Genomic DNA, 26,830 nt, shown 5'->3' with positions numbered 1-26,830 from the left:
TTTCATATGTATTTACTTTAAAGCAATATATCTTTGTGATTACAAATACCATGTAAATTTATACAAAATCTAAATGTTGCAAAACACTAAACACAGGAGAAATCTAGCAATCTCTCTCACTTTCCCAGAGAACTGCTGAAAAGATCTTGAAACATTTTCCCCTAATCCCACCCCCATATTGCTGGTTTTGAATTGTACAAAAATGGGATCATTGTTAACATATGATTCTCAAAATAATTCTAAAACAAAGAAACGTACGTTTCACACAGACAGAGAATTCATATGTATCAAAGATTTATTTAAGTCATTGAGGAGGAAACCAGTAAGATGGCAGCCAACTCAAAAGAGGATATGAAAACTAGTATTTTATATATAGTCAGTAAAAAAAAACCAAAAGAATACTAAAATAAGATTGCTAAATTAGAATCAAAGCTGGTTAATGTTCTACAGGGCAATAAGAACCAAAATAGTGGTGTCTTTTAAAAATAATTTAATAAACATATATTTTACTACATAGTTTTATTTCTATAAAGATACATTTAAAATTACAATTTTAGGCCAGGCGCAGTGGCTCACGCCGGTAATCCCAGCACTCTGGGAGGCCGAGGTGGGCAGATCACGAGGTCAGGAGTTCGAGACCAGCCTGACCAACATGGTGAAACCCTGTCTCTACCAAAAAAAAAAAAAAATTATAATTTTAGAGCTAAGACAGTTGTTAATTCTATTAAATCAACTGCCACTATTAACATAATTGTCTGTTTCATCCCATAATGTTATATTCCATGTTTTTCTTTTTTAAAAGATCATTTTATAGAGCAATTTTAGGTTCACAGTTAAACTGAGAGGAAGACAGAAAGATTTTCCATATATCCCCACCCCCCGCAAGTACATAGCCTCCTTCTTTATCAACATCCCTTATCAGAGTAGTGCAATTATTGCAATTGATGAAGATACATTGACACATGAATGTCACCCAAAGTCCATTAGGGTTCACTCATGATGTTGTACATTCTATGGGTTTGGACAAATATGTAATGATATGTACCTACCAATGTAGTATCATACAGAGTATTTTCACTGCCCTAAAAATCCTCTGTGCTCCACTTATTCATCCCTCTCCTTCTCCCTGTGGTGTCTTCTTTAGGTGGACAGAAAACAATGTCACTGCATCTTTCCAGTTTTTCAGACTTGTAAAATGACTGGACTCTCATCAATTGTGTTAAATTGTAATTCTCTAGACCTAGAGAGTCAGATGACCCTCAGAGAGGTCTGTTAAAAAATGATCTTAACATGACATTAAAGCATCAACTAGTCATCTTTCCTTTTGTATTAGTTTCCTAGTGCTGCTGTAACAAATTACCAAAAACTAGGTGGCTTAAATCAACACACACTTATTCTCTCAACAGTTCCGGAGATCAGAAAGTAGAACTCTGTTTCACAAGGCTGAAGTCAACATGTCAGCAGGGCCATGTTCCTTCTGGAGGTTCAATGAGAGAATGTTTCCATGCTTTTTCCAGTTTCTGGAGCTGCTTTCTTGCATTCCTTGGTTTGTGACCTCTTCCTCCATCTTTAAAACCAACAGCATGGCATCTTCAAATCTCTCTGCCTCTATCTTTACATCACTTTCTCTCTTATAAGGATCCTTGTGATTACATCAAGCACACCTGGATAATTCAAAGTACTCTCCCTATTTCAAGGTACACTGATTTGCAACCTTAATTCCCCCAGCCATGTAACATAACATATTCACAGGTTCTGAGGAGCAGAACATGAAGATTTTAAGGGAGCTGCAGGGGAGGAGTCATTATTCTTCCCCTCACCCTTGCTTCCAAATTTTGAATGATTCTTTATAGCTTCATCTTACACATTTCATTCTTCAACTTGCTTTTGTCACTTTTAAAATTTTTCTTTTTAATTTTTGAGACAGGGTCTTGCTGTGTCGCCCAGTCTGGGATGCAGTGGTGCGATCATGGTTCACTGCAGCCTCAATCTCTTGAGCTCAAGTGATCCTCCCACCTCAGCCTCCCAAGTAGCTGGAACTACGGGTATACCCCACCATGCCTGGCTGATTTTTCTTTTTCTTTTTAGTGGAGTTGAGGTCTCATTCTGTTGCCCAGGCTGATCTCAGATTCCTAAGTTCAAACAATCCTCCTACCTCAGCCTCCCAAAGTGCTGGGATTATAGGCATGAACCACCATGCCTGGCCTGTCTCTTATCTTTTCATTCAGCACATACTGTATACAGCTACCCCATTCCTCTTAATGGCTAGGTAGTATTTCAGATATGGAATTGTTAGAGTTCAGTCATTTTCCCATAGACGAAAATTTAAATTACCTGTTTTTCAACATTATAAATAGTGGGGCAATGAACACCCCTATGCATAACTCTTTGTGTAATTGTGACTATGTTTCCATAGGAAAATTTTCTGGAGGTTAAAATTCTGAAAACAATATATGTCAATTTAATTTTCACAAATATTATAACAAATCACCTTTCAAAATGTACATCAATATCTCACACTAATACCAATAATGTGTGAGAGTACCTGTTTATCTCCCACGTCTCTTACACTACATATATGGAATTCATTTTTAAGTCTTTCAGGATCTATACAGCACTTTGAGATATCCATATAGGTTTTCTTGGCAAAAAATAAAAGCTTAACCCTTGGTGAATTGAAAGATAAAACAATGCAAATCCATGTGTACAACTCAAAGGGCTTATCCTAACAATGATGCATCGGTGAACAGATAATGTGTGTAAATGTGCTTTTCGTATTATAAAGTGCTATTCAGAGAATTATTTTCATGTGTGGAGCGTGTGTGTCTGTGTCTGGGTTTTGTTTTGTTTTGTTTTTCTTTTTTGAGATGGAGCCTCACTCTGTAGCCCAACCTGGAGTGCAGTGGTGCCATCTCGGCTCACTACAACCTTTGCCTCCCAGGCTCAAGTGATTCTTGTGCCTCAGTCTCCCTAGTAGTTGTGACTACAGGTGTGCACCACCATGCTTGGTTAATTTTTTTGTATTTTAGTAGAGACAGTGTTTCACCATGTTGCCCAGGATGGTCTCAAGCTCTTGAGCTCAGGTGATCCGCCTGCCTTGGCCTCCCAAAGTGCTGGGATTACAGGCGTGAGCTACTGCACCTGGCTGAAATATGTTTCTTTTCTTTTCTTTCTTTCTTTTTTTTTTTTTTTTTGAGACGGAGTTCTGCTCTTGTTACCCAGGCTGGAGTGCAATGGCGCGATCTCGGCTCACCGCAACCTCCGCCTCCTGGGTTCAGGCAATTCTCCTGCCTCAGCCTCCTGAGTAGCTGGGATTATAGGCACGCGCCACCATGCCCAGCTACTTTTTTGTATTTTTAGTAGAGACGGCGTTTCACCATGTTGACCAGGATGGTCTCGATCTCTTGACTTCGTGATCCACCCGCCTCGGCCTCCCAAAGTGCTGGGATTACAGGCGTGAGCCACCGTGCCCGGCCCAATATGTTTCTTTTCATACTTAGTTCACATATCTCACACAGGTTGGCCTCACTACTTTCCAGTTTCACACGGTGTATGTTCTTTTGCCAAGACTCAACATATTTCCACTGTACACCCCGGGGGCTCTAAGGTCTAAAGTGTGTAACTGACTGTGCCAATCCTTCAGGAGGAAAGACATGATAAGATGACGGACATATGTGTCCTCTGAAGATAGTAAGAAAGCCCGATAGCAAAGGCTTCAGAGAAACACTCTTGAGTAAGTATTTCGCAGGGTTCAGAATCAGCTGATTTTGTACTAAAGAATTTCTTAGATATAGAGCCCCATGGACTTAGATGGAAAGTTCTGGTGAGTACCCTACCCCACAGATGCCTGCATCACCCTCACCCTGGAAAGTGACAATGAACTCTGTAATGTTAAGGACCATAACCAAATGAGGTGCAAGCATACAGTCCACTTTTCTTGTTCTTTTTTTTCTAGAACTAGAAACCAGCTTCTCAGCAGGAGTAAGAGCAGTGCTAGCAGGAGAAAGTGGAAGGAAATGGGCTTCAGACTGGTCTGATTGGTTGTTTCTGGAGTCAGAGTTCATAGATACCTTAACAGGAGCTGCTCTCTCCAGTTTTCTTCCCACAACCATGGTTTGAAGGTGTGTAAGGAGGGGCATACAGAAGTTAACGTTCTGAAACTAGAAAAGAAATGGGCCCCTCGATCATCCTTCTCCTCACTTTCTCAGTACAAATCTACAAGTGCATGTGAGGATACACTCAGCTTTCATCCCAGGCTTTTTAGGACTTCTCTCTGTAGAGAGAATTCAGTGGTGCCTCCTGATAAGGAGTGTTTAGGAGGAAACATTGTTTGGGATGAACCCGGCCACGGCTCAGAAAATACTGCTGAAACTGCTAACACATTAAAATGTTTTCACAAAGGACGTAAGAGAACTTAGAGGCTTGTGCCATGATGAAGAGTGTAAGCTCTGGAGCCTGAGGGCGTAGGACTGAATCCTGTCTCTGACACTAGCTGTGACCTTGGACAGGCCTCTTAACCTTCCTATGCCTTAGAATCATCTGTAAAATGGGAGGCAACAATACCTACCTCATAAGGATTGTCATGAGGATTGAATGAAATAATGCATATAGGTTGGGTGCAGTGGCTCACACCTGTAATCCCAGCCCTCTGGGAGACCGAGGTGGGTGGATCAACTGAGGTCAGGAGTTCAAGACCAGCCTGGCCAACATGGTGAAACCCTGTCTCTACTAAAAATATAAAAATCAGCTGGACATAATGGTGGGCGCCTGTAATCCCAGCTACTTGGAAGGTTGAGGCAAGAGATTTGCTTGAACCTGGGAGGCGGAGGTTGCAGTGAGCTGAGATCATGCCATTACACTCCCGCCTAGGCGATAGAGTGAGACTCCATCTCAAAAAAAAAAAAAAAAAAAAATGCATATAAAGAACCAGTACCATGCCAGGAATATAGTAAGTGCTCATAAATATAAGCTATTATTTAGTTCTCCCACAGTGCCTCACAGTCCTATGCCCATAGTGTTTAAAGTTCTTGTGGAGCAAATAAAATTGAAAACTATTATTTTATTTCTTTTTCTAACGTCAATTTCCCAATACTTAGCCTACCAAATTTCCAATAATATGAGAATAGCTGTTGTTACAATGGCCTACTTCTTTTCCCCAAACTTCATAGTTCTGCCTGCCTTTTCCAGAAACCATTTGCTGGCCCTATCTCTGCCTCCACTCCACTCAGCAAGACTTGTCGCTATACATGTGAGCATTTTCACACTCCAGGGGCTGCTACTGGTGGCTCTGCAGCAGTCACCATGCTACAGAACGAATATATTAAATTACACCGTAAACACGACGGTTACCATTTGGATTATCATGAGAAAAAGAGAAAGAAGGAAAGTCAAGAGGCTCATGAACATTCAAAGAAGGCAAAGAAAATTATTGGTCTGGGCCGGGCGCGGTGGCTCAAGCCTGTAATCCCAGCACTTTGGGAGGCTGAGGCGGGTGGATCACGAGGTCAAGAGATCGAGACCATCCAGGTCAACATGGTGAAACCCCGTCTCTACTAAAAATACAAAAAATTAGCTGGGCATGGTGGCACGTGCCTGTAATCCCAGCTACTCAGGAGGCTGAGGCAGGAGAATTGCCTGAACCCAGGAGGCGGAGGTAGCGGTGAGCCGAGATCGTGCCATTGCACTCCAGCCTGGGTAACAAGAGCAAAACTCTGCCTCAAAAAAAAAAAAAAAAAGAAAGAAAATTATTGGTCTGAAGGCTAAGCTTTACCATAAACAGCACCATGCTGAGAAAGTACAAATGAAAAAGATTCTCAAGATGCATGAAAAGAGAAATACCAAACAAAAGAATCATGAAAAGACTCCACAGGGAGCAGTACCTGCCTATCTGCTGAACTGAGAGGGACAATCTCGAGCTAAAGTACTTTCCAATATGATTAAACAGAAACAAAAAGAGAAGGCGGGAAAATGGGAAGTCCCTCTGCCTAAAGTCTGTGCCCAGGGAGAAACAGAAGTATTACAAGTTATTCAAACAGGAAAGAGAAAGAAGGCATAGAAGACGATGGCTACTAAAGTCTGCTTTGTTTGAGATGGTTTTACAAGAAAACCACCTAAATATGAAAGATTCATCAGGCTAATGGCTTGCATTTCAAAAAAGCCCATGTAACACATCATGAACTGAAAGCCACCTTTTGTCTACTAATACTTGGTGTAAAGAAGAATCCTTCATCTCCACTGTATACAACTTTGGGTGTTATTATCAATTGTACTGTCACTGAGGTAAATGTGAGCGAATTGGACCTTGTGATGCAAGGAGGCAAAGTTATTTGGGGAAAATATGCCCAGGTTACCAACAATCCTGAAAATGAAGGATGTATAAATTGCAGTCTTACTGGTTTGACAGCAATTTCATATATAATTATTGAGGACTACACACCAATTGAAAAAACTGCCATTACTGTGATGTTTCTGAATACTACCAAACAGCCTTGCATCTCTGCAATCATCAAAGGATCTATTTATTAAATTGTAAACATTAAAATGGTTTTCTAAAAAAGATTTCAGAGAATAAAAAGAGAGTAGTCAATTTTAAGTGTTTGCAAATGGACGGGAGTATGTGCCCTGCCCCACTACCATATTTCACAATTCTGTCTTCTGTCTATCTGGAGGATTTTTGCAGAACAAAAAGGCTGCCATCTATAGGAAGTTCTAAGGGTTCATTTACATAATGTATCACTAGAGTCTTTTCTCCTTGGGTGAGGGCAGCAGGTTTTTCAGGTCAGAAGCTGCTCCACACCCCTAAACTGCCTGCATTCCCAGGATGTTAAGTCACTAAGGAAGCTGGGGAGGATACATGGAAGAAACATTTTGCCTGGTCCAGTACCGAGTCACACTTTTTGCCTTGTGTAGCTCCATTCTATCTCGAATTGGCCTGCCTAGGTCAGTGTGTGTCTGTACGTTTTCATAGCACCACTCCTTAAGTAGCTGAGTCACATGGCTTTTATGGACCAAATTACTGTTCCATGCTGCTCCTGCTCTTATTTGAGGGCACAGTAAATATGTGGAGAAATTGTTGCTTGAATTCCAAAGAAGCGATGTGCTCTTCTGGAGAGCTGATAGATTATTTCTTTCAGGTTCACCTTGAATAACATAGTTAGAAGACAGCAGGTAAGCTTTATATGACAATAACCTATGTCTCTTCATCAAGAAAAATGGAATGAGGGAGTTGGGGTTGAAAACAGGAGCTCTCCACTGCTTCAAAGCAAGTCCATACACTCTCCCCCAAATTAAATGTACAATCCTTTTAGCCCCAAACAGTGGCTAATGAAGGGAAAACCATGCTAGTCATACCAAGAAAGAAGATAACTGTGGTTAATAGCCCTGCTACTTAGAAGAGAGAGCTCTCTCAACATAATGTCCTGACATTTGATAAGAGGAGGGGAAATGACTAATGGTAAATTCGTAGCATGCTACCAAGAATAAAATTGGATGAGGATGGGAAGTCCTAGGTCAGATTGTTCACAATTTCTTGAAGTACTGTGGTGGGCACAACTGGTAAACACTACTAGGAGTTCTTGTAATTTTCCTGGTCTGGGAGGGGCAAGCATTAGTTGCGTAAATGCTGGGACATTTGGTCCCAGTAGGCAGTGGCCACAGTAACTTCAATCCCCTGGTTACCTCAGAGGTAGCTGGCTGACATTCCTATTAAAATACTCAACTGATATGAGATGTAAACATTGAGATATAGGAGCAAAGGAGACATGCATTCATCCACTGGGGGTATAGGAACGAACAGAGGGTTGATAAACATATGCTCCTTATTATACAGTAAAATCCTGGCCGGGTGAGGTGGCTCACACCTGTAATTTCAGCACTTTGGGAGGCCAAGGTGGGTGGACCACTTGAGGTCAGGAATTCGAGACCAGCCTGGCCAACATGGTGAAAAACTCTACAAAAAATCTAAAAATTAGCCAGGCAGGGTGGCTGGTGTCTGTAATCTGAGCTACTTGGGAGGCTGAGTCAGGAGAATCACTTGAACCCAGGAGGCAGAGGTCACAGTGAGCCAAGATCATACCACCACACTCTGGTCTGGGTGACAGAGTGAGACTCTGTCTCAAAAAGGTGGTGGGGGAGGGAAAATCCTGTAGGCAGAAACCAGTACTGATGGTGATTTAATGTGATCTTCTTTCCCTCCTCTGCCTTCACTCTACCTTGGAATGTTAGCCACTCATCTCAATCCCTTATTACCTTCTCTCTCCCCTTAACACACACACATACACACACACACACACACACACACACACACACACCCACACACAATGAAATACTCAGGACAACAGTAGACACAAAGCAGTCTTCATTTCTTCCACACATCAGAAACATTGTCAATTACATTTCAACTTCTCTGAGGTCCACATCAAGTACTAAAATATCAAGAGCACAGAAAAGCTGGGTTGGAGGAAATCTCTGCTCATGAGGCAGTAAGTGAGAGGTTTCACTCAACGATTCCACTAGACAAGCTGGAGGCCCATGCAGGTCCCTGAGAAAGAGTTACTTTGGCTTATGCCCTGAAGGAATCCCACTCTGCACTTTCTCCTCAGAGTGTGCCTATGAAGTGCCTCTGCTGAATGACCACTAGTAAAATCCTAACAGAGAGCTAATTTGTTTGGGGAGCCATTCTCTTAATAATGGAGATTTTCTTCTCAGACAGAGCTCCTCATTGGAATTAAAAAGGCTCCAGCCACACTGACAGTTGCAGGTTCCACATCAGTCATACTGTTACCTGGGAGGTACTCTTAACTCGTAAGCTGTCATATCTTCTGATCAGTCAGGATATATTCTAGTGGGACTCTGGGACTTCAGCTCAGCCCAGGAAAGCTCAGAAATGCATCAAGCAAATGAGCAGAGTGAGAAGGTTGCTTTAGAAAGCCTAAAGTGCTCGAAGGCAAGTTATTCCAATTGACCTGGTAAGAAGGGTGTGAATGGTATTTCTGACCTTTCCAACTATATAGTGGATACCTCCTGTGTCCAAACATAGTGGCAACTCTCAAGAAAATAAAACCTAATTGGGAGTTGCTCTTTCTTCTGATAGGCTTAACAGAAAAGTCAAGACAATGCCTTGATGGGTATCTCACCCATTAGCCTCATCCTTTCCTTCAATTTCATAGTTGCTCTTGGCAACTCCCAACCCATTCTAAAATACTCAGAAAATAGAATCAGACAACACTTTGCCTTGCTTCAGCCTCAAAGGGTGGCTCTGTGTTCTCAACCCTGGTCCGAGGGTGCTGGTGGCAGCAGACACAGTGGAGGTAGTCCACTACATTATGGGTGAAGAGTGAGCGCAATGGATGCAAGTACTGGAAGAAAAGGAGCATGAAGCCAATGGAAATCAGATAAGCAATAATGAGCTGCAAGGCAATCATAGAATGACAGTAATTCAGTAACACTTTCACTCCAAAGAACTTAAAAACCAAAACCATGATCACATTCTCTACCAGCCTCACACTATAGTGCAGGCCCATATGTCCCCAGTTCTGCCCTTTGTCGACAAGATCTCTGTCTGCCAACCTCAACTGCAAAGCTGACCAGCAAGAGAAGTTGATGCCAGCATAGAGGATGGTGATTGAAATCAGCACCACCAGAGTGCCGACCCGGCTGAAGTTTTTCTCAATGTTATTGGGCATCTGGGCGCCACTCCTCCAGAACTTAATCCAAGGCTCAAAGAGGATGATCAGGAAGTTGAGCACTAGGAAGGGCACAGCCTTCAATTTCAAAGTGGCTGAGAAGAGCACCAGAATCAGGAGGCGGGAAGTGATCTCCAATGTCCGCCAGATGGTGATGCAAAGGACTTCTAGTGGCCCAAGGCGAATCTTGTAGTCATCGTACTTGATCTGGATAGCCAACATATTGCAAAGGGTAGCGCCATAGGTGACTGATACCAGGGAAAAGACCATTAGCACAACTGTTAAAAAAACAAAAACGCAATCAGTTAATGTTAGTGATGAAGACTATACTTATAACCCAGAGGTCCAGAGAGATGATAGGTGAGACTTGAGAGCTCCAGTGAAGAGCAAATGAACATATGATCACAGCTATGTAAAAAAAAAAAAAAAAAATAGCATGAATTTGAATAGACTTTTTCCAAAGATGTCACATAAATGGTCAACAAGTATATGAAAAGGTGTTCAACATCACTAATCATCACAAAAATGCAAATCAAAAGTGCAATGAGATATCATCTCGCACCTGTTAGAATAGCTATTATTAAAAAAAAAATAAGTGTTGGCGAGGATGTGAGAAAAGGGACCCTTGTACACTGTTTTTGGGCATAAATTGATACAGCCATTATAGAAAACAGTATGGAGGTTCTCCAGAAAAATTAAAAACAGAACTGCCATATGATCAAATAACCTTACTGCTGGGTGTATACCTAAAGGAAATCAGTATCTCAAAGAGATATCTGCACTCCCATGTTCATTGCAGTATTATTCTCAATAGCCAAGATATGGAAACAAACTTACTATCTGTTGACAGACGAATGGATAAAGAAAATCTGACATGTGTGTATATATATACATCTACAACAGATTATTATTCAACCATAAAATGAAGAAAACCCCGTCATCTGTGACAACACAGATGAACCTAGAGGACATTATGCTAAGTGAGATGAGCTAGGCACAGAAAGAAAAATACTGCATTTTCTTACTTATATGTGGGATCTAAAAAAGTCGAACTCCTATAAACAGAGTAGAATAGGTGGTTACCAGGGGATGGGGGTTTAAGGAAATGGAAGGATTTTGATCAAAGGCTGCAAACTTAGACTTATGAGTATAAGTTTCAGAGCTCTAATGTACAACATGATGACTATAGCTGACAGTAATGTATTGTGTACTTGAAATTTTTAAAGAGAGTGGATCTTGGTTTTACCACACATACACATACACACACCCATACATACACAAATGGTAACTATGTGAGGTGATTAAAGTGTTAATTAGCTTGGTTGTGGTAATCATTTCACAATATACATATGTCAAAACATCACATTGTACACCTTGAATATATACAATAAAACAAAATAGATGCACAAAAAATTGAAAAAAATGAATCAAAATATCTTTTAGTGTGTGCGATAATTTGATATCAGTTTTCGAAATCTTTTTCTCACTGGGCACAGTGGCTAATGCCTATAATCCTAGTACTTTGGGAGGCCAAAGGGGGCAGATTGCCCGAGCTCAGGGGTTCAAGACCAACCTGGGCAACACAGTGAAACCCTGTCTCTACTAAAATACAAAACATTAGCCAGGCATGGCAGCATGCACCTGTAGTACCAGATACTCAGGAGGCTGAGGCAGGAGAATTGTTTGAACCTGGGAGGCAAAGGTTGCAGCGAGCCAACATTGCACCACTGCACTCAGTGAGACTCCATCACCAAAAAAACAAAAACTCTTTTTCTCTACATCTATTTTCTAAATTTCCCATGATGAACATCTACTGTAACACTTTATATAAATATACAAACTAAACTTCCTTAAAATGAATGGGTCTTAGAACATTGAAAAGTCACTAACATGAGAAGAGTACATATAAAGGTATCAGGCAGACTTTGCTGATGAAGCAGGCTTCGGAGCAAACATTGAATAAGGCAGAAAGAACTCTATTTGAAAAAAATCCAGTCTTAGGAGACTCATAGAGAATGCCCTTGCTAATAGAAGTCCCTTCTTTGATGTATACCTTCTTTGAGGAACTAACATTGTGTGTGTTTCTAGAACACTTAACTCCCGTGACATATCAAAATGTGCACTGAAAATTCTATGAAGGCACAGAGGACCATGTCTATTTTGTTCACTGCTGTATGCCAGAGCCTAACACATTACTTGGAACATAGTAGGTGCTCAATAAATGTTTGTGGAATTAATGAAGACTTCTGAGATTAGAGTGTGCATAAAATGCCTAATTAGGTTGGGCGAGGTGACTCATGCCTGTAATCCTAGTACTTTGGGAGGCCAAGGCAGGTGGATCATGTGAGGTTAGGAGTTTGAGACCAGCCTGGCCAACATGGTGAAACACCATCTCTTTGAAAAATACAAATATTAGTCAGACACAGTGGTGTGTGCCTATAATCCAAGCTACCCCAGAGGCTGAGGCAGAAGAATCGCTTGAACCTGAGAGGCAGAGGTTACAGTGGGCCAAGATTGTATTGCTGTACTCCAGCCTGGGCAACAGAGTGAGACTCTGTCTCAAAAAGAAAAAAAAATTAGCCAGGCATGGTGGCGTGCCTGTAATTCCAGCTGCTCAGGAGGCTGAGGCACGAGAATCACTTGAACCCAGGAGACAGAGGTTGCAGTGAGTTGAGACCGGCCCACTGCACTCCAGCCTGAGTGACAGAGTGAGATTCTTTCTCAAAAAGAAAAAAAAAAAAACCTAATTAGAAATCCTTGGCAGCAACTTACGCCTATAATCCCAGAACTTTGGGAGGCTGAGGTGGGTGGATCACCTGAGGTCAGGAGTTCGAGACCAGCATAACCAACGTGGTAAAACCCTGTCTCTACTAAAAATACAAAAATTGGCTGAGCGTGGTGGTGCATGCCTGTAATCCCAGATACTCAGGAGGCTGAGGCAGGAGAGTCGCTTGAATCGGAAAGGTGGGGGTTGCAGTGAGACAAGATCACACCATTGCACTGCAGCCTGGGCAACAAGAGTGAAATGTGTCAACGAGGGGAGGGGAAAGGAGGGGAAGGGAAGGAAATCCTTGGTTCAGCTGTATAGGAACTTTTGGAGATCCTTGAATATCTATGTGCCTCAGTTCTCAATTCACTGAGATACTCCAGAGTTGCTTATATTTGTCACCAGCAATATCAATTCATTACCCCCATGTTAGGAATCTCTGAATTTGCAGGAGAGAGGTTCAAAAATGTCAAAATCCTGTTGCCTCGCCTATGACATCCATAGCACCATATGTTAGAGTAGTGGCCCTAAAGAGCCAGGATGCTCTCTAACCTGTTCTACCTATGCCTCAACTATAGATGACACAGGTGGCCCTTTCCTTTTCTTCCTTTATGTCAAAGGATGCTGATTACTAAGAAAAATCCAGTGCTCTGAAGAGAAGTGGGAGAGCTGAGGAATACTCATCCAAAAGAAAAGCTGGAACTTTCCGTTCCTATTAAAACACTTGATCTAGGGAAACAGTGGCCATAGAGATGTCAACTTAATCTTTTACTTTTCATGTAGGAAAACTTAAGATTTCCTACATGAAAACCCAAAAGGAAGCACAGCTCTGTTTCTGAGTTACTCAGTTTTAAGTAGAGTGTTGGAATCTCAGAGACTGGAAGGGGAGACTCTCAAGGTGGTGACTCAGCTTTCTCAACCATTCTCAGTCCCATCCTCAAGAGTTGATAGACTTTATAGAAGTGGGAATGACAGAGCATATATCAACCTAAGTGTGGCAATGCTTTCTCTTACATTAGAACTCATTTATTGATTAGTAGTGTAACAGAAGGAAAAATCCTGATGCTTCCGATAAATGTAAAAACATTTTCAGTCTGTGTCCCTACAAATAGACTCATGCCATAAGAAGACAAAATACACAGCTTCTGGAGGCAAACACCCTGAATTCCAATCCAATCTTTGCTATCTGCTTCTTATGGGACCTTCGGGGAATATACTGAAACTCTCAGTGTGTCTGTTTCTTCATTTGTAAAATGAGAATCATAATTATCTCATAGGGTTGTGGTAAAGATTAAATAAACATTTACATGTAAAGGGCTTAGAGAAATGCCTAGATCCTAGTAAATACTATCTTTTAGCTGTGTTCTTCTTTCTTCTTCCTCCTCCTTCTCTTCTTCTTTCTTATCCTTTTTCTCCTTCTCTCCCTCCTCCTTTTCTTCCTATTCTTCTTTGTCATCTTCATCATCACCCTATTTCTAAAAGTATGGTAGGTGGGTTTACTTTACCGGGATACTATCCTGGTACTTAGAAAATCAGGTCATTTTAAAACTGATAGAACATCTGAATGCAAGCCTTATAAAAATGTAAGACCCACAGCAAGAAAACTATACAATTTTTCTGAAAAAAAAAAAAAAAAAAAAAAAAACAAAACATATACAATTTTACTGAGGTACATTTAAAAATATTTAATAAAATGGAGAGATTTATCATTTCACAATATGAAGTCCATCAATCCTATAAAGATGTAAACTGCCCCTAAATAACCTAAGTAATTTGAAGCAAATCCCAGTCAGAATCTTAATGAAATGGTTTTTCTTTTGTTGTTATTATTTTGCTTTGTTTTTTGTTGGAGGAATTAAAAAATTGATCTTGAAAATTCATCTACTTAGAAAATTGGGGTAAATTGTTCTACCAGATGTGACAGGCCTTTGTAAGAAAGGCACAAAATCGAAAAGCAATAAAGAATTTGAATACATAAAAATGTAATACTTCAGAATGCCTGAAGATACTACAAAATGTATTGTGGATAATATATCACAGATATATTACATGTATGATATGTATATACATATTTAAAACATGTGTATGTCCAAGCAAAAAATTATACAGATATATGCATACATACTCATTCACAGCAGAGAAAGGATTAATAACAAGAGTAAGTAAATAGCTACTAAAAATTAATAAAGACAACCCACTAGAAGAAGTGAGTAAAATATATAAACAAGCAATTTGCAGAACACAAAATGGCCAAACACAAAAAGATGCTCAGTTTCCTTTATAACCAAAGAAAGCCAATTATCTTATAATTATACAAAAAATAATATTTCGTTTAGGATATGAAGAAACAGAAATAGCACATTTGTATATTGTCGGTGAGAGTATAAATTCATATGCCTTTTGGGGAGAGTTATTTGACAATCAATAAAATTTTAAACATACATATCCGTTCACCTAGCAATTCTACTGCTATAAATTTATCCTACAAAGTCTCATTGTAGTACACAGACATTTATAAATAAGTTCACTGTGGCATAATTCGTAATTAGAAAAAATTTTTTTTGTGAAAAATTAAAATTTGTGAGGCTGACATAGGGTTCCTCCTGCCCCTCTTTCTTCCACAGTGTGAGGTACTTAATCATGGCCTCCAAACATCTGCAGAAGTAAAGCATCATGGGAATTTAACTAAAGCTGTCCTGGGAAGGCAGGTTGTAATGAGGGGAAAAAAATAACTTGGGGAAGTTGTGCTACCTTTTATTTTCTTTTTTGAGACAATCAATAGAATCCTATCAATAGAAAGGAGAATAAGAATGAATATTCTAACTTATATAAAGGAAATCCATATTGTATGTTTATTATTGTTATACATGTATATATAAATAATTTGAGAAAATAGGTACTAGCATAATGGACTTCTGAAAAAGATGCTGTTGAACAGAGTGTTTCACATAGTCCATGTTTGGACAAAGACATATACAATATATGTTGTATGTATGCTTATGTTTACATAGTAAAAATAAGTCCAGAAGGATATATACTGGATGATTAACAGAATTTATCTTTGGGGAGTGAGATCACATTTCCTATTTTATATCTATTCTATATGGTTTTTAATGTTTACTATTAACCATGCCTGACTTTTGTAATTAAAAAAAATAATAATAAAGACCAAAGCTAGTAATGCATGATCATGAAAAAATTTTCAGACCATATAGAAGAATTTAAAGTAAAAAGTAAGACTGCTAGGCCAGGTGCGGTGGCTCACACCTGTAATCCCAGCACTTTGGGAGGCAGAGGGGAGCGGATCATAAAGTCAGGAGTTCAAGACCAGCTTGGCCGATATGGCAAAACCCCATCTCTACTAAAAAATATATACAAAAAAAAATTAGCCGGGTGTAGTGGCATGCGCCTGTTGTCCTAGTTACTTGGGAGACTGAGGTGGGAGAAATGCTTAAACCCAGAAGCCAGATGTCGTAGTGAGCTGACATTGTGCCACTGCACTCCAGCCTGGCCAACAGAGCAAGACTCTGTCTCAAAAAAAAAAAAAAAAAAAAAAGTAAGACTGCTGACTTTTCATTCCCACTCTGCAGAGGTAGTTTCTTGCATAGTTTTCCAGAAATTTTCTGTGCATAGACAATTATTTATAGGTCAGTTTGTGCAAGTATTACTTTTGTAATGTACACTTATTTTTTTAATTAATTTATTTTTGAGATGGGAGTCTTGCTGTGTTGCCCAGGCTGGAGTGCAGTGGCGGAGTCTCAGCTCACTGCAACCTCGACCTCTCAGGTTCAAGCAATTCTCCTGCTTCAGCCTCCCAAGTAGCTGGGATTACAGGCTCCTGCTACTATGCCTAGCTGATTTTTTTCTTTTTTTGAGACAGAGTCTCACTCTGTCACACAGGCTGGAGTGCAATGGCGTGATCTTGGCTCCCAGGTTCAAGTGATTTTTGTGCCTCAGCCTCCCAAGTAGCTGGGATTATAGGCATACGCCACCATGCCCAGCTGATTTTTGTATTTTTAGTAGAGACGGGGTTTAGCATGTTGTCCAGGTTGGTCTCAACTTCCTGACCTCAGGTAATCCACCCGTCTCGGCCTCCCAAAGTGCTGGGATTACAGGCATCAGCCACCATGCCCACCCTTGATCTTTTTTGTATTTTTAGTAGAGACAGGGTTTCACCATGTTGGGCAGACTGGTTTCAAACTCCTGACTTCAAGTGATCCGCCTGCCTCAGCCTCCCAGAGTGCTAGGATTACAAGCATGAGTCACTGCACCCAGCTGTAATGTACACCTATTTTTATTAGATGATTTAATGACCTTCAAAATTCTCAGAAGGAAAAGCATCATCATTTCCAAAGAGTTTCCTCCTCAAACTACTAGGAATATATGTGAAAAGCTTCAAAACCAATAGAACTTGAAGAACAATTCTTAATGGGGGAAAAAAGACAAAAGAGGGCAAATTTCCTCCTTATCTTCTTTGAGACATGGGACTCTGCCAAACAGGGTCAGAATCTAATAATAAGGAAATGGTCCAAAGCTGTACCCACACCTATACCAGCGCCTGCCCAAACAGGTGAAGCAAATCTCAGGCTGTTAAAATTCATTAACAACAGTTTCTCTCAACTTTGAAAACACTGACTCACATTTCATCTTCTGCTAGAGGTCTTACTCATTTCAGGATCCCTCTTTTACAAGTGGGAAATTAGGTCAGTGATTGCTTTGTAACTTCCTCCAAAGATCATAGTGAAGGTCAGAACTTGAAGCAGGCCTGACTCTCATTAGTATTCACCCTACGCTCCTTTTCTTTCTCTCCACTGGCATTAGCAGAAATGATTAATTCATTGGTTCTCAAATGTGGCTGATCAAAACCAACTGGGGTACTTTTTAGAAATACATATTCCTGGTCCCCCCACACTCTAAGATTGATTCAAGTCTGGGGAGCAGATATAATTTCAAAAAGAAGCTCATCACATGATTCTGATGATCAGTACTATTTGGGAAGCTCTTATTAAAGACTGCCATCCCTAAACCAACAAAACAACTAACAGCATCATTTAAACATTTTGGGCAAGGGAAAACATCCTACTGACTGCCGGTATTACTAGCATTTTCTGGGCGCAGAGAAGGTTTATCTGTGACATTTTTAGTCTAAACAGCTTATCTGTTTAAGAAATCTGGCAGGCTTGAGATGTCTGACTCCACAAGTTCTTTGACTATCTACCAGTGCTGTCCAATAGAACTTTCTGTGATGATGGAAATGTTTATTATACCTGTGTCACCCAATACAGTAGTTGTTAGCCACGTATGGCTACTGAGAACCTGAAATGTAGCTAGTATTAATGAGGAAGTTTTTAATTTTATTTAATTTTAAATTAAACAGCCACACGAAGCTAATGGCCAGTATATTAGACAGCTTGGGTCTAGACTTCAGAGACTCTTGATTTAACTGGGGCCCTCCCCTTTTCTGACCCCACTCACCTCTATCCAGGGGGACCTCTGCAGAGATCAGGGTCACATAGAGCTGATAGGTCAGCTGGGGCACTGAGCCCAGGAAGGCTTGGATCTGTGACATACGTTTGTAGGCATTGCGGTGCATAGCCAGGGTCCGGATGGAGTGGCCCACCTCCCATTCTATCAGCACCTCCTCGCCATCTATTAGCATCTTCTTTCGGGTGAGGCTGACATAGGGTTCCTCCTGCCCCTCTTTCTTCCACAGTGTGAGGTACTTAATCATGGCCTCCAAACATCTGCAGAAGTAAAGCATCATGGGAACTTAACTAAAGCTGTCCTGGGAAGGCAGGTTGTAATGAGGAGAAAAAATAACTTGGGGAAGTTGTGCTACTTTATTTTTAATTTTTTTTTTTTTTTTTTTTTTTTTTTTTGAGACAAGATCTTACTCTGTCATCCTGGCTGGAGCGCAGTGGCACAATCATAACTCATTGCAGCCTTGACCTCTTGGGCTCAAGTGATCCTCCCACCTCAGCCTTCTGAGTAGCTAGGACTACAGGTACATGCCACCATGCCAGCTATTTTTATTTTTATTTTTGTAGAGACGAGATCTCGACATGTTGCCCAGACCGGTCTCAAAGTCCCGGGCTCAAGCAATCCTACTGCCTTGACCCAAAGTGCTGGGATCCTAAAGTGCCAGGATATGTGTGAGACACCTTTTGTCTTTTTCTCTCCTCTGTTCTGATCATTTCTCATAAGTCAAAGGATGGGTCACGCCTTCTACAAGTTACATGGGTCTAAATCCTTTTTCGTTCAGTCATCGACTGACCTAAGAACACCATTTCAGGAGTACTTCTTTGAGGACTTGAAGAACTGTTTTGTCTTTTTAAGAATAGGCCTGTGGCAGGTAGAAAAGTACCTTGAACACAATGGTATTAAGTCAATGTTATGTTCCTAGGGAAATGATAAAGGTTCCAAAAGGTCCTGTTTTCTTACCCCAGATTTATGAGGTAACGCAGCCCTCACTCAAAGCATTCAGCTTCAAAATCAAGGTTTACAATTCTGCTTTTTTTTTTTTTTTTTAATTTTTTTTTTTTTAAGACAGTCTCACTCTATCATCTGGCCTGGAGTGCAGTGGCATGATCTCTGCTCACTGTACCTCCGTTTCCTGGGTTCAAGTGATTCTCCTGCCTCAGTCTCCTGAGTAGCTGGGATTACAGGTGAGTGCCACCATGCCTGGCTAAGTTTTTTTTGTTTTTTTTTAGATTTTTAATAGAGATGGGTTTTCACTATGTTGGCCAGGCTTGTCTTGAACTCCTGACCTCAGGTGATCCGCCTGCCTCTGCCTCCCAGGTACTGGGATTATAGGCGTGAGCCTCCATACCTGGCCAGATTCTGCTTTTTCAAGAAAAGACTCACAACTATATCACAGCCAAAAAGTCTTGGGAGAGATCAGGGGAAAAAAATCTCTCATATACACGGAAAGCCATGAAAACAACAAAGGTACTTAAAAGATAATTCAAAACCAAATGAACTACATACTTAGACACTCGAAAGATCACTGTAATAGTTACTTTTTGTGCCTCCTGGCCTGTTTGCGGACGAAAGCCTTTTAAACTGGATTCTTTCTTCACAGAGAGAAAAACATCCTTATGAAAGCCTATCATCTTTGGAATAAGGGTAAGATGACATTTCCTGCTATGCGCTTCCCATCTCTCCCATACAAATCAGAAGTCTTTAGCAGCTCTGATGTGGTAAGTGGAAGAAAAGCAACTAGAACATCTTGTTCTGGAACACCTGAGTTACCACTTCCCCACTTACCTTGAATGAATAAAAACTGTGGACTACTTTATGACTAGTAAAAACATTTGTGGAAATTAAGACATCTTCCCCAGTAGACTGAGGTGAAGGATTGTATTTATCTTGTTCACAGCTCTTATCACTTAGTGCATATTTCAGAAATATTTGCTGAGTAAATGAAAGAATGGGAAGAAAAGAATACAGGGTAAGCAACTATGGGAGAAGAGGATAATAATAACAGCAATGAAATTTAACAGAAAAGTAGACCAAAGACAAGCTCAGAGAGTGGTATGTTCTCCAGGCTTTAGCTCCTGATAGGAAAGTTTGGAACATACGCTGGCCGCCAGTCTCCACAGATCACCCTAAAAGATTGATGCATGTGTACCATTCTGAAGCATGTAGTTTGAAACGTTCACCTTCTAGGGACAAACTCTAAGACCTGGGAAAGAAAAAGATGCAAGAAAAGAACAGCGAAGAGAAAGCCACACTTTTTTTCCTATTCTTGTTCTGCATAAGTGGATTTTCAATGAAAAATTTTAGAAATTAACACAAACCCATCAGTATTATTGCTAAATTGGAGAACAGTATTGGAGAAGTTGGTGGCATGAAATGTTTCATTTACGTTTCTATTCTCAAGGTTGTCTTCTGGTTTAAGTAAGGATGTTTACCCATTTACAAGCTTCAGTAAATTAGAATACATTTTCATTTCAGAAGCATGCTTGCATTTCATGTAAGGGAGCCAGACCCTACAAGCATCTTCCTGTGTCCGATAGCACTAATCAAGTTCCTACCTATCTAATAAGTAATTGGCCTCGAAAATAAGCAAATCCAGAGTATAATTTATGAGTTTTTAATTATCTTTTCTCTGCTATGGGCCTAGCTGCCTGAGGTTATAAATGCTTCCCAATCATTTCTAGTGGAAGTTAAACAAAAATAAAAAACAGCACTCAATACTCCACACAGAGGGTTCACAAAACAAACAAAGGAAGTCAAAAAGAGGAGAGGGTGCAGCTGGGTACTTTTTGAAGTTTGTATCTTGAGAGTTCTTGATTGGTTAACTTAATATATTGTATTTGAAAAACGAGAGATTAATGGTTTATTTGCTCCTCTAGTGACATCTTTAAATTTCTTGGTTTCAAGGTCAAGATGAGGTCTTCCTTTTACAGCTTAACTTCAAAGATTTAGAACTGTAAAGGACCTTTAAATCACCCAGTGCAAAGATGCATATAAGCCCTCTGAGTTATATCTGATCAACAGAGGTGGTTTTGCCCATCCTGTGTTGTTGTTGTTGGTTTTTTTAGTCAGTTGTGAACATTTAAAGTAATACATTTCATATAAAAATCCTGTCTTTGGAGCATCTCCTGAAAAGCTAGGGGATCTGGCAATACTGGGTCTGAATTCCAACATGGAAACAATGGGCTGGGGCTGTAGCGGGGCTACCTCCTTTAGGCAGGTCATGCAGACTTCAGATTATCATGGTATTCACTACTCCTCAGTATTTCTCTAACACAGAGACTTCGTTTTCATTTATCATCATACACAAGGCTACTGTTTTTTCTTGTACTAGGTCTGCTTCATTCATTTATGATACTTGCCTGGTCCCTGCAAGTGTTTAAGTTTGAGATCCATAATTTAGACTAACCCATTTGCTTTACAGATGAGGAAACTGTACATGACTTCCTGTGAAGGCATCTTCAAAGATTTTACCAAGAATTGACACAACTAGTCAATGTCAGAGGGAAGACTAGACTCCAAGTCTCCTGAATTTCAGGCCACTGTTTCTGGTGATATCCCATATTCTCTTTGATGGAGCCTAATCAATTCCTCCCCACTTAAAAATTTATTGATAAATTTTTCTGGCTTTATTGAGGTATAAGTGACAAATAAAAATTATACATATGTACAGATATGAAATTTTATAAAGGAGGGAGTTTCATCCTTAATAAGTTTCACAGACTGTTTTTAGTTGTCTAATGATGAGGTATCTTCCCACTGCAACACTCTGACCCATATTCTTTGGCTGACTGAAGTTGTCTGCCTCTCTTGCAATCAAGACAAACCTGGTTCATTCCTTACTCCTGAACTCATAAGTTTTGCAACATCTCTATACTTTGAAAACCCCATAGCGTCCAGATGAGACTGTTGACATAGATACTTGTCTCCCTAGGATTAAGTACATTCTCTCTACTTCAAGGCAATCTGAATGGAAATACTTGATACTACTAAATTGTGCTACTGCATCCACATAGAGAGATGAACTGTCTTCCTTTGCCCTCTCTCAGCTTTGTATTTTTATTGCAGAAATATACAAAGAGATAAACCGGAGACTGATAACCTGACAGAGAACTGAACTACATTAGGTTGGGGTACCAGATTACCACAGATGGTTTAAAATATTTTCCAGATGTCAAATTCCTCTGGAAAATTTGAAAATGGCAGTAGCACCAGTCCAAGCAGCTCAGGGTAAAGAAAACCTTTACCCAATTTACAAAGCATCCAAAAGGTAGAGTCAAAATTATACACTCAGGCCAGGCAGGGTGGCTCACTTTGGGAGGCCAAGGCAGGAAGATCACTTGAGCCCAGTCTACATAATGAGACCCCATCTCTACAAAAAAAAAAAAAAAAAAAAAAAAAAAAAAAAAATTGTTTTTGTTTTTGTTTTGCGATGGAGTCTGATTCTATCACCCAGGCTGGAGTGCGGTGGAATGATCTTGGTTCACCGCAACCTCCACCTTCTGGGTTCAAGTGATTCTCCTGCCTCAGCCTCCCAAGTAACTGGGATTACAGATGTGTGCCACCATGCCCAGCTGATTTTTAGTAGAGACAGGGTTTCACCATGTTGGCCAGGCTGGTCTTGAACTCCTGACCTCAGGTGATCCACCCGCCTCAAGCTTCCGTAGTGCTGGGATTACAGGCGTGAGCCACTGCACCCAACCTACAAAAAAAAATTTTTTTTTTAATTAACCAGGTGTGGTGACGCATACTTTGGTCCCAGCTACTTGGGAGGCTGAGGTTGGAGAATCGCTTGATCCCAGGAGATCAAGGCTGCAGTGAGCTATGATCATGCTACTGCACTGTAGCCTGAGAGACAGAGCAAGACCTTGTCTCAGAAAAAAATAAAATTAAACAAATACAATTACATACTCTGCAGGTATGGCCTATATGCACAGGGAGATCATGCCTTGTTCCCACACTAGTTGACACAACCCAAATCCAGACAGCAAACATCCTCTAATAAAGTCTTGTCAATGGTATTGTTCATTGTTTTGGAAAACAGGTACATAGCACATGTTCATCATAGTGGCATTTAAGATTTCAGATAAGATTTTTTGGATGGTAGACAGGTAAGCCGAGAGTGGGAGGAAATGAGAGAATTGATTAGATTAGAGCCATAATATCCATCTTGTAGATCATCTTTTTCTGGGGGGTTGGGGGGCAAGGAAAAGATTTTAAAGTTGCTCACCTGATAACAGGTCCCAAGAGGATTAGATGCATCAATAATGATAGCGGTTTATCTTTGGCTAGGTCTCTGTGGACAAAGATGAGGGTCAACTGGACCATAATGGATGAAAACATAAAGAAGGAAAAGGTGTATGTCATCCAGTAAGTTTCACTATTCTTTCGATAGATTCTAACCATGTACAAAGCAGATGCAGCCTCCCCACAGTACAAAAAGGTAGAGAAAAGGATGCTAAATGGAAAGGTAAATCGGGGGTTGGCTCCACGGATGACATCTTCCTCCAGAGATGAGACCGGGTCCACATTTGGCTCCTCAGGAATTTCATAAACTCTGTCCATTGTCGAGTTGCTTTCTGAATGTTGTGGTCTGGTGTTCAGCGCACCCTCCCACCCATCCCCAAGAGAACCCTGTAGCCGCTGCAGTCCAAGCATAGGTGAGGAGAGCTCTGTTAAGTCCAGTTTGGCAACGGAGATTCACTAGCTAGAGCAAGAGACCACGGTCTTCCAGACTCAGATTCGAGTTGGAGTATGGGATGGAAAGCCCAGGAGTACTACTTTGAACTTGACTCTTAATTGACCCAGGATTCCAATCGTCAACATACTTGCTGTGAAACTGGAACAAGACAAAAGCAAGCATCCCAGCGCCCCATCCGGAGTCCAACTCCAGGGACGTGAAGAGTCCTGAGAACAGCAGCTTCCGTGGTGGCTCCTTTCGCAGTCCCTCAGGCAGGGAGTAGCCACTCTGTCGGGGCACTGACACTCAGCAGCTCCTCACAAAGAGTCCTGAGTAGTGTGTCCTCTCAAGTCAGCGGAGAGCTGAGCCAGGGCAGAAGAGGGGGCGCAGTCTGAGCGTCCCTTCGGGGGATTCAGTTCGGTGCCTGGGTATCCTGGCTACTGCTAGGCTGTAGCTATCAGCTTGCCTGCTCACCTGCGCGCCCTCAGGACCTTCGCTTAGTCCAGGGTTCTCAGGATGGCTCCGCGGATTCCCCCAAGCCCGCCGGCCCCGGGACTGGAGTATGGTCACCACCCTGTCTCCCAGTACCGTGTTGGGGTAGAGAAGCAGAGTGCGCGCGCTCTACAAGATCAAGAAAAGGCTGGAGAGGCTGCTTCTCCACGGAGAAACTTTGCTAGTGAGAGGCACGACGTGCGGGGCGCCAACCTGGCTGGACAGATGTCGCCAAACTCTTGGACGCCGTCTGGTGCCAGGGTCCTGCCTGGCTTGTGATTCCTGCTGCGAAAGGTCGTCAGCTTCTAGAACTAAGGCACCAGGACGGCGGGGGGGCGGGCGAGATGGGCGGGATGGCTGGGGCCAAATAAAACCAGCTGGAGAGTTCCAGGGGGTCGGCCAGGAGAGCGGGGACCAAAGGAGGCTTCGGCCACTCTTCAGAAGCACTGCTGACCGCGATTTCCAGACCCAGGCGGGAGCCACAGCTTCACTCTTCCCTAAGAGCAGCAGGCACCCACTTCTACCCCGCCCTCCCGAACTAGTTCAGTGGCTTGCTCCTACACTCTACCCACGCGGTTAGGCAGGTGTGTCTCTCTCGGCCGCAGGGTTGAACCTCCCTAGGTCCTACTGCCCTCCAGATAATATCATGAGAGGGAGAACCTGGGAAGAATGGGGTCAGTTGTCAGCTGAGGGAAGATGGAACAGGACAGAGGTCAAGATTCAAGGTCAGCCCACAGACACTGAGCTCCGATTTTATGCCTTGATTTCTCCACTTGCAAAATGAGGCCAGGATAGGAGCTTTAGAATGAACTTACAGATCTTTGATTGAAAGATTATGAAGAAGTGCCAAATTTGAAACAGACTGGCAAAGAGCCAAGAGAGTGCTGTTAGTGAAAACTGAGAGGGGTGTCTTAAAGAGCTTTGAAAATTACCTGTATTAAGTGTAATCCCCCCCCATCTCACTGAACTTTTGTTTGCATGTCTTCATTTACATAATTCTAAACCTCACAGAAAAAGAGAAAACAGCTGCCTCCTTGTAATAATATAAATATAGGCCAGGAACAGTGGCTCATGCCTGTAATCCCAGCACTTTGGGAGGCCAAGGCAGGCAGATCACTTGAGGCCAGGAGTTCAAGACCAGGCTGGTCAACATGGTAAAACTCCCATCTCTACTAAAAATACAAAAATTCGCCAGGCGTGGTGGTGCCTGACTGTAATCCCAGTTACTCAGAAGGCTGAGGTAGGAGATTCACTTAAACCCGGGAGGCAGAAGTTGCTGTGAGCTGAGATCACACCACTGCACTCAAGCCTGGGCGACAGAGCAAGACTACGTCTCAATAACAATAATAATAGTATCGATGTAGCAGAGCCTGTACCAATCTCCTTTTGCTGCAGGAAGTCAGTAAAACAAATCGATGTGAGGAGTGGCCAAGTAGCAGCCACCAAAATGATGGCCTACAGATTGTCCTGTCATTGTGTTGTTTTTTAAGGTTTCCATGATTACTGCCTCCTTTCCCCAGCGCTGATTGAGAGACAGGTTCAACAGCTAAAGGTTGTTGCCTTCTGAAGCAGACTCCCCATCTTGGTCTGCACCTGTGCTAGAAGATGGGCTAGGAGGCTGCTCCTTTCTCCTTTCCATTTCATGAAGGAGGACAACCAGTATATGGTGCAGAACCTCTTGTGGCTCTTTGGGTACCTGTTCACAAGGTGAATCTCGGGCAAAGTGACCAACTCATCCCATTTCACTGGGATAGGATGAGTTGGTGCCCCTTAACACGGGAGAGTCAGCAGGGCACGATGGCTCGCGCCTGTAAGCCTAACATTTTGGGAGGCTGAGGCGGGTGGGTCACCTGAGGTCAGGAGTTTGAGACAACCCTGACCAACATGGTGAAATCTCGTCTCTACTAAAAATTCAAAAATTAGCTGGGCGTGGCAGTGGGCACCTATAATCCCAGCTACTCAGGAGGCTGAGGCAGGAGAATCTCTTGAACACGGGAGGCAGAGGTTGCAGTGAGCCAAGATAGCGCCATTGTACTCCAGCCTGGGTGACAAGAGTGAAACTACATCTCAAAATAATAATAATAATAAGAAGAAGAAGAATAAAATAATAAAACATGAGAACGTAAAGCTACAGAGAAGAATGTAGAATCCCAACATTTACCTTTGAGCCTCTCCTCCTTCTCCATGGCCTCGTCTCTCCCCAAATACACAAATTTACAATGACTTCCTACTTTGTTCCAAAATAATCCTTTCTGTCTGTCATTCAAGGCTCCGTATCATCACCACACTACTTCCTTCTCAAACTTTATGGCCCACAATACCCCTACCACCAGGCCGGCCAGTTTTCTCACTTCTATTTGCCTTGCTCACTCCTACTTCTGTGCCTTGTTGATGCGATTTACAACGCCCTTCACCCTTTCCTCCATTGGTCCAAACTGTCACTTCCTTTCAAGGGTCAGCCCAAGTGCTACCTCCTGCAAGAAGCCTTCTGTTGCCTCACCAACCCTGACTTTTCTTTGTCGTCGTGCTACTGGCACATGTTCTCTTGTACTAGTCCTACAACTCTTTGTTTGTTTGTTTGAGATGGAGTCTCTCTCTGTCGCCCAGTCTGGAGTGCAGTGGCACCATCTTGGCTTACTGCAACCTCTGCCTCCTGGGTTCAAGTAATTCTCTTGCCTCAGCCTCCTGAGTAGCTGGGACTACAGGCATGTGCCACCACGCCCGGCTAAT

General features: G+C 41.8%; 1 protein-coding gene and 1 pseudogene across 1 annotated transcript; one reads left to right on the top strand and one right to left on the bottom strand.

Annotated features, from left to right (window-relative positions):
- Positions 1 to 3,800: 3,800 nt before the first annotated feature.
- On the top strand, positions 3,801 to 6,525 carry LOC101051782 (ribosome biogenesis protein NSA2 homolog pseudogene; annotated as a pseudogene).
- XKRX (XK related X-linked) lies at positions 6,468 to 25,195 on the bottom strand. The gene is made up of 3 exons (XM_003940130.3): positions 23,159 to 25,195; positions 17,926 to 18,194; positions 6,468 to 9,961 (listed from the first exon to the last, which is right to left on the bottom strand). Exons 1-3 carry the CDS (start codon positions 23,584 to 23,586, stop codon positions 9,216 to 9,218), a joined length of 1,443 nt encoding a protein of 480 aa, XP_003940179.1. The 5' UTR covers positions 23,587 to 25,195; the 3' UTR covers positions 6,468 to 9,215.
- Between the last annotated feature and the right edge of the window lie 1,635 nt (positions 25,196 to 26,830).

The sequence above is a fragment of the Saimiri boliviensis genome, chromosome X (genome assembly GCF_048565385.1).
Source record: "Saimiri boliviensis isolate mSaiBol1 chromosome X, mSaiBol1.pri, whole genome shotgun sequence".
Classification (NCBI taxonomy): domain Eukaryota; kingdom Metazoa; phylum Chordata; class Mammalia; order Primates; family Cebidae; genus Saimiri; species Saimiri boliviensis.
The sequence above is the reverse complement of the archived record's forward strand: the minus strand, read 5'-3'. Positions and strand labels throughout refer to the sequence as shown.